The following is a 7,745-nucleotide window of genomic DNA, read 5'->3' as shown; positions in this document are numbered from 1 at the left end:
TGGAGCTAAAAGAAGTTTTAAAATGAAAAAGTCAAATACAAGCCTTGTAATACTTTTGCCCAAACGAACATAAATCTCAACAAACATAAAGTGGTCTATGGCTAACATAACAATAACAAGACAGTGGGTTTGGGTTTAGTGGGGTTTCCATCGTTGGTTTTGTAATAAATAATTTGGACTTAAGCCTTTGCTTTCAAAATCTCCTCAATGAGCTCAGCTGCTTCCTCGACTGTCTCAATCGCCTGTGCTTTGTCCTCCTCCATTTCTATATCAAACGCTTCCTCCAGGCCCATCACAATCTCCACCTGAACACACCACACACGTGTCATTAGCCTAAACACAGTGTGATAACTTGTTTACAAGTTGTTGGATAACAGCAAGATTGTGAGTAGTACCGTATCAAGAGAATCAGCACCAAGTTCAGCAAATTTGGTGGCAGCCGTAACTTGGTCTCCCTCTTTAAGTGAGAGTTGCTTTTTGACCACTTCACACACTTTGTCCACTGTCTCAGGTTTTGCCTGTAAAACCAACAATTTAAAAAAAACCATTGTAATAAAAACATTGTTTCAAAGTGTTTAATTAGATTAGCACTAGAACAATAACATATCCTGTAACTATATGTTCTGTGTATGGAAGAAGACAAGAAGGCTTACAGCGCAAGAAACGCTCAGGCGGGTAGGAAGAGGGCGAAGCGTAAAAGAAAGATTGCTTCTGCTTCCCTGGCTAAAACATTTAACCGCAGTTACCTGCCAAAAAAAAAACAGAAGAGAGGTTAGCTTCTCGTTTCTTTGAATACCAGAGAAGTAACTAAGTCTATGTAATAACTAATAACTTATGATGTAAGAGAAATAATTAAATTAATCAGATCTACCAAGATTCAAAGTTCCTGCATAATCAAATACCTAAGATCCGAGAAAACAAAGAGCCGTTTAAATAATAAGATCTACCGTTGAAAAGAATAAAAAGAATACTAATCGAGATCTGTGAGAAAATAATCAGATCTGACTATTACGCGTCAAAAAACCAGTTAAAATGGGGGAAAAGGTGGATATTCGAGATTTATAGTGAAGTAGAGAGAGACCATTTGGCGAGGACGAGCCTGCAGGGAAGTAGATGCAGCAGCCATGGAAGCCATGAATCCTAAGGAGAGAGAGAGAGATCGGAGTGAGACGAGGGAGGCGGAGAAAGGCAAAGAGAGGAGGGTGAAGAACAAGTGATAAAAAGAGTTTGTTTTTATAGCACTGTCTTTCTGAGATTCCAATGAGAATGCAGACAAGTCAGGTGGAGTAGGTACTTGGTAGATCCAGGTAGGAAAAATATACAATTTAGGTCAATTAGAGAAGAAAAAAGAAAATAAACAAACTCATATGAAAAAAATTCAAATTGAATCGAAAAAATTGTTGACAAAAAAAAAGAATCGAAAAAATTATTTTAAATATATAGTTCACAGACTATGACTTCGAATGTTTACAACCGTCCCGCTCCGCACCGCAGTTAACAGTAACAAAAATCTCTACATATACCATATATCTATACGTTTTTATAACTTATAAAACCGCATTGCAGTTGAACCGCTTGTTCCGCACCGCTCAAACCGCAGTTACCATTCGGAGCCTATTATTTACTTAATCTGAAGAAAACAGATCCAAAACCAAACCAAAATTCATATTGATGCTTCCATTGTAGTAGCACTCAAATATCCACTTGAATACCGAATAATTCTTTTGGATATCAAAATTTTCCGATATTGAAAAAGGGCATATTTAGATATTATAAAATAACAGATCGGGTTTGAGTTAAATCCTCCCAAATTAGGATTAGTTCGGTTATGAAATCTAAGAAACGGAAAGAAACTGATTATCCATTGTTTCTTATGCGAATTCAGCCGACAAAAAGAAAATCTGATGTAGATTCAAATATTTTTTACCGAACTAACAAAATTATCCATTTTTGTTCGGGATTTTATATCTAAACTACTCAAATTTACTCAAAATTAAAAAAAGTTACTCATTAAATATGATTCAAATCGATTATTTTTATCCAAAAGTAACCATACATACAAATTGGTTTGAGTATTTTGTATCTAAAGTATCCAATTGTATCCATAAATATCCAAAATAACTAATATATTTGATTTATGATTTTAATTTTATGTATTAATATTATTATAAATATAAATATAACTAATAATAGGTGGACGGCACCCTCATGTGTGTGCATTAATATGATTCTTAAAATGATGGTTACATTTCAATGATTTCACATAATTTGTATTCTGTTAACATATTGTATATATATAATTATTTATGCATGTTTTATATATATGTAGTATTAAGACAGTTATATATAATTTGGTGAAAAGTTTACTAATAATTTTATCGCATTATATTTACATTAAAACATTAATTTTTTATCGTACTTAAATAAAAATAAAATCAAAATACCATTGACGATAGTTTAGTTTCGAACACTACACTACAAGAAAACAGCGGTATTCTGACGGACGTTCCGACGGAAAATGAATTCCTCGGAATATACCGAGGAATTTCCGAGGCAATTCCGAGGAAACACAAAATTTGGCTTCCTCGGAATTTCCTCGGAATATTCCGACGGAATTCCGAGGAAAATTCATCTCGTCGGAATATTCCGACGGAATACCGAGGAAACTAGTATTCCTCGGAAAAAACCGATGAATTCCGAGGAAATATTATAGACGTTAGAGAGCCGTTGGAGAGCCGTTGGGGGATTTTAAAAATTCCGAGGAAATTCCGACGAACTAGCCGTTTGCATCGGAATTCCGTCGGAATTTCCTCGGACTGTCGGCAGGATTTCAACTATAAATACAACCACCCCTCTTCCTCTTCATTCACTCCATATCTTCATCCTCCCTCTCACTTTCTTTACACACGAATTTGATTCATAAAAAACATGTCTTCTTCAAATTATTTTCGTTCTTGGATCGATCGACCTCATTTGGATCCGAACACGAGATTGCTTACGGAAGAATACCAACAAGGTATAACCGAATTCATGGGGTTAGTTCACCGACAACCGGAAGCAAAAACAGGTATGTTAAGATGTCCTTGCTCTAATTGTAAAAATAAAAAAGTTATTAAACAATGGGATGTTTGGACTCATCTATATTTGAGTGGGTTTACACGAAGTTACAAAATTTGGTATCATCATGGAGAAACTGATTATGAACATGGTAGTACTAGCGAACCTCAGCCAGCGGTTAGATTAGAAGATCCAATTAGAACGGATGTAGATTACGGTGTAGGTACTGAGCAGATGGTAAATGATCATTTTAGAGGGGAAGATTTACCCAATGCCGAAGCTAGGAGATTTTATGATATGTTGGATGCTGGAAAGCAACCATTGTACGAAGGTTGCAGAGATGGTCATTCAGCTTTATCATCTGCTACAAGATTGATGGGCATTAAGACGGATTATAATTTGGCTGAAGACTGTGTGGATGCGATTGCTGATTATGTAAAAGGTATTCTACCCGAAGATAATGTAGCTCCTGGCTCATACTACGAGGTTCAGAAACTCGTAGCTGGTCTTGGTTTATCGTATCAGGTAATAGATGTATGCAGAGACAACTGCATGATTTATTGGAGGGCGGATGAACAGCGGGTTTCATGCAAATTTTGTGGGAAGCCTCGTTATAAAGATACGAGTGGAAGAGTTCCAGTACCATATAAAAGGATGTGGTATTTGCCTTTGACGGAAAGGTTGCAGAGGCTGTATCTGTCTGAACGCACAGCGCAACCAATGAGATGGCATGCGGAGCACTCAACAGATGGTGAGATCAGACATCCTTCAGATGCAAAAGCGTGGAAGCATTTCCAATCAAAGTATCCCGACTTTGCGTATGAGAGAAGAAATGTCTACCTTGGATTATGTACTGATGGTTTCAGCCCGTTTGGCAAGAGTGGAAGACAGTATTCTCTATGGCCAGTCATTCTTACACCATACAACCTACCCCCAAACTTGTGCTTGCGACGAGAGTTTTTGTTTCTCTCGATTCTCGTTCCCGGACCAGAGCATCCTAAGAGATCACTTGATGTGTTTCTTCAGCCACTAATATATGAGTTGCAACAACTATGGGCTCAAGGTGCTGAAACATACGATGTTTCGTGTAAAGAAAACTTTCAAATGCGGGCAGTACTAATGTGGACAATAAGTGATTTTCCAGCATATGGTATGTTATCTGGATGGACAACGCATGGAAGGCTATCATGTCCATATTGTCAAGATAACACTGATGCTTTCCAACTAAAACACGGAAGGAAAACGTGTTGGTTTGACTGTCACAGGAGATTTCTACCACCAGATCATCCATATCGTAGAAGTAGGAATTTGTTTACGAAGAACAAGAGGGTGTTTGACAGTCCACCTCCGGAAATTCGTGGGAAAGATTTGAAGACACAACTTAGAGATTTTGGTGCAGAAAGGACGCCAGACGTCGGTGGACATGAGCATTTTCCGGTAGATGGTGTTGGAAACCTACATAACTGGCACAAAAAAAGTATTTTTTGGGATCTGCCATACTGGGAGGATCATCTACTAAGGCATAATTTAGATGTCATGCATATCGAGAAGAACTTTTTTGACAATCTCATGAACACGATCCTTAATGTTCAAGGTAAAACAAAGGATAATTTGAAGTCAAGACTCGATTTAGTCGATATATGTGATCGTTCAGAACTTCATGTTGATGAGAGTGGTAGGGCTCCTTTTCCCATATACCGACTTGATGCAGCGGGAAAGGATGCGTTCTTTGATTGGATTTCAAACGATGTGGAATTTCCAGACGGTTACGCATCTAATTTGCGTAACTGTATCGACAGAAAGGAAGGAAAGTTTACTGGCTTGAAAAGCCATGATTGCCATGTAATGATGCAGCGCCTCCTTCCGTTTGCCTTCAAGGAACTATTACCACGAAATGTTCATGAAGCAATTGCAGGGATAAGTGGTTTCTTCCGCGATTTATGCACAAGATCAGTGACTCTTGAAGGTATTGAAAATTTGAAGACTAACATAGCTGTGATTCAGTGCAACCTTGAGAAGATATTTCCTCCCTCATTTTTTGATGTTATGGAGCATCTTGTTATTCACCTGGTAAGAGAATTGGAACTTGGTGGTCCTGTGCAGTATAGATGGATGTATCTGTATGAGCGGTATATGTTCCATTTGAAGAAGATGGTGAAAAATTTAAGTAGGGTGGAAGGGTCTATAGTCGCACAGATGATCAATGAAGAAACTTCAAACTTTGCCGAGTACTACTTTCCAGCAGAAGTTCAGACCAAAAACAGAAGACCTGCTCGGCATGATGATAGAGGCGAACGGGCAACATATCATTGGAAGGTTCCAGACATTTTCACAGACGTTGGACGACTTAGCGGAAAACCAAAGGACCGTCGACTTACTGATCAGGAGCGCAGTCATTTGCAAACATATTTACTCACCAACTGCGAAGATGTTCTTCAATATGAAAGGATTTTCATGGCAGAAAAGCGGTTAGAATATAGATACGCCACAGATGACGAACTAGAAGAAATGAAGCAGAGAGAATTTGGTGGATGGATGTTTACTTATGTGAGTGATGGTTTGGCCAGAGGTGAAACATTTGACGATTGGATACGCGAGATGGTCGTTGGACCAAACTTTGTTGTGAAGTCATATCCGAGATTTTGTACTCGAGGATATGCATTCACAACTCAGAAGAGGAGACGTTCGAGTACGACTTACGATGCTGGTGTTTGTTCTGCATCAGGAGATGATGTATACTACGGACACATAAATGAGATTTTGGAAATCAAGTATTTGGGCATGGTTGGATTGCGCTGTACTGTTTTCTATTGTGACTGGCACGACAACACTCCAGATCGAGGTGTGAGAACAGATGCATTTGGTGTTACATCAGTAAATTCAAGACGGAAGCTGCAATATTATGATCCTTTCATTCTTGCTTCTCAGGCCGATCAGGTTTGTTATATCAAGTACCCCCGGGTAAGGAACAGAGATGATCCATGGGTTACTGTTACAAGACTCAACCCGAGAGGCCGAGTTCAGGGAAGTTCTGAGCTGGAAGACCCACTACAACCAAGCACATCCGGCAACTTAAGTGCAGCAGAAGATTTAGGTGGAGTTGGCCTTGTAGTCGATTTAACCGACTTCGGAGAAGAAGCCGCCGTTCACGTAGAGGATGAACCAGTGATTGGAGAGTTTCACCAAGATCCAGATTCAGATTCATCTGGTGATGACGACTCGGAAACAGACTAGCGTCGACCTTTTTTTTTTTTTTTTTTAAAGGAAAATTCCGAGGAAATTCCGAGGACAAATAGGTTTTCCTCGGAATTTCCTCGGAATAGATCTTCTCGATTGAAAACCCAAAGTTCCTCGGAATTTCCTCGGAATTTCCGAGGGAATTCCGAGGAACTCTTTATGTTCGTCGGCATTTCCTCGGAAAATTCCGAGGAAATTCCGAGGAATTGGGGATTTGATTATAGATTCTTTTTCCTCGGAATCTCCTCGGTATATTCCGAGGAAATGCCGACGAACATAAGGATCTCCTCGGAATCTCCTCGGTATATTCCGAGGAAATTCCGAGGAACTTGGGGTTTTAAATTGAAAACAACGTTTTACGGATTGAATAACACGTATATAACCTTCATTAAGTGTCATAACCAGATTATGATGTTTGGAACTATGAACTTTGGTGTTTTATCCAATAACAAACACTTTTACGATTACATGAACGAAAACCACACAACATAAGAGAAACACTTATACACTTTAATAAACGGTAAAGGGAATACTTACAATTATTTTTGAAATTGTGTTATTTCATGGTTTATGATCATCTATACAAAGAATCCTCAATGGTATGCATTATAATTGTATAAGAAATGAAATACGGCGAAAATAATCGATGTTTTAAAACCCCAAACCCTGGTCCTCAGAAATTCCTCGGAGATTACCGAGGGTATTCCGAGGAATCCTTGTTCGTCGGAATATTTTCATTTAACCGGGTTAACCTAGCCGCCAAATATTTCGGGAAAATTGAATCAAAGAATTCCGAGGAAATTCCGACGGAAATATAAAATATTTCCGAGGAAATTCCGACGGATAGTTTCCGTCGGACCCCTCATAATATTAGGGCGAGCCCGATCTTCTTCCCCATTTCTCTCTTTCTCTCCGCGCCGCACAGCCTCTCCTCTCGCGATTTCCGGCGACTCCACCGTTCTCTCTCGCGTTTTTCCGGCGAATCTCCCCTAATCCTCCCCCATAATCATGTAAGAACCCTATCCCACTCTTTTAGGTTAGATTTGTATGGTTTTTAAGTAGATTTGATGATTTTGGAATGAGATTTATAGATTTTGTTAGGGTGAATGGTAGATTTGTGTAAAATCGAGTTTGATTATGTATTTCACTTGATTTGAATTTTTTTTTTAGTTTTTATTAATTTTGTGGTTATAAAAATCGAATTTGAAATTATATATATATATTGAAAACGTTTTTTGTATATAAAATCTATTTTTTGCATTTTAAATTCATTTATATATTTATTAAACATTTTTAAAATCTATAAAACTTTTTTTAAGATTAAAATCATTTATATAATATTTAAAAACATTTTTTTGTGGTTATAAAACGTTTTATGTATTTTATATGTAAAATATAAATTTCTATATTTATTAAACATTTTTAATATTATGAAAACTATTTTTGTAATT

General features: G+C 37.7%; 1 protein-coding gene across 1 annotated transcript; it reads right to left on the bottom strand.

The window, feature by feature from the left end:
* Window positions 1-1,400, bottom strand: LOC106452662 (acyl carrier protein 3, chloroplastic). Its single transcript, XM_048739948.1, has 4 exons — window positions 1,082-1,400; window positions 654-746; window positions 396-518; window positions 1-305 (listed from the first exon to the last, which is right to left on the bottom strand). The coding sequence occupies exons 1-4, from the start codon at window positions 1,133-1,135 to the stop codon at window positions 180-182; spliced, it is 396 nt and encodes a 131-aa protein (XP_048595905.1). The 5' UTR covers window positions 1,136-1,400; the 3' UTR covers window positions 1-179.
* Window positions 1,401-7,745: the final 6,345 nt, after the last annotated feature.

This window comes from Brassica napus, chromosome A9 (genome assembly GCF_020379485.1).
Source record: "Brassica napus cultivar Da-Ae chromosome A9, Da-Ae, whole genome shotgun sequence".
NCBI classification, from domain to species: domain Eukaryota; kingdom Viridiplantae; phylum Streptophyta; class Magnoliopsida; order Brassicales; family Brassicaceae; genus Brassica; species Brassica napus.
This window is presented reverse-complemented; position numbering and strand designations above follow the sequence as displayed.

Excerpts from the sequence above, each read along its gene's own strand:
- LOC106452662 (XM_048739948.1), bottom strand. The coding sequence starts at position 1,135 with ATGGCTTCCATGGCTGCTGCATCTACTTCCCTGCAGGCTCGTCCTCGC. Across the intron at positions 747-1,081 it reads AGGCTCGTCCTCGCCAAATG|GTAACTGCGGTTAAATGTTT; the intron begins GTCTCTCTCTAC and ends TTTTTTTGGCAG. Across the intron at positions 519-653 it reads GCCTGAGCGTTTCTTGCGCT|GCAAAACCTGAGACAGTGGA; the intron begins GTAAGCCTTCTT and ends TTGGTTTTACAG.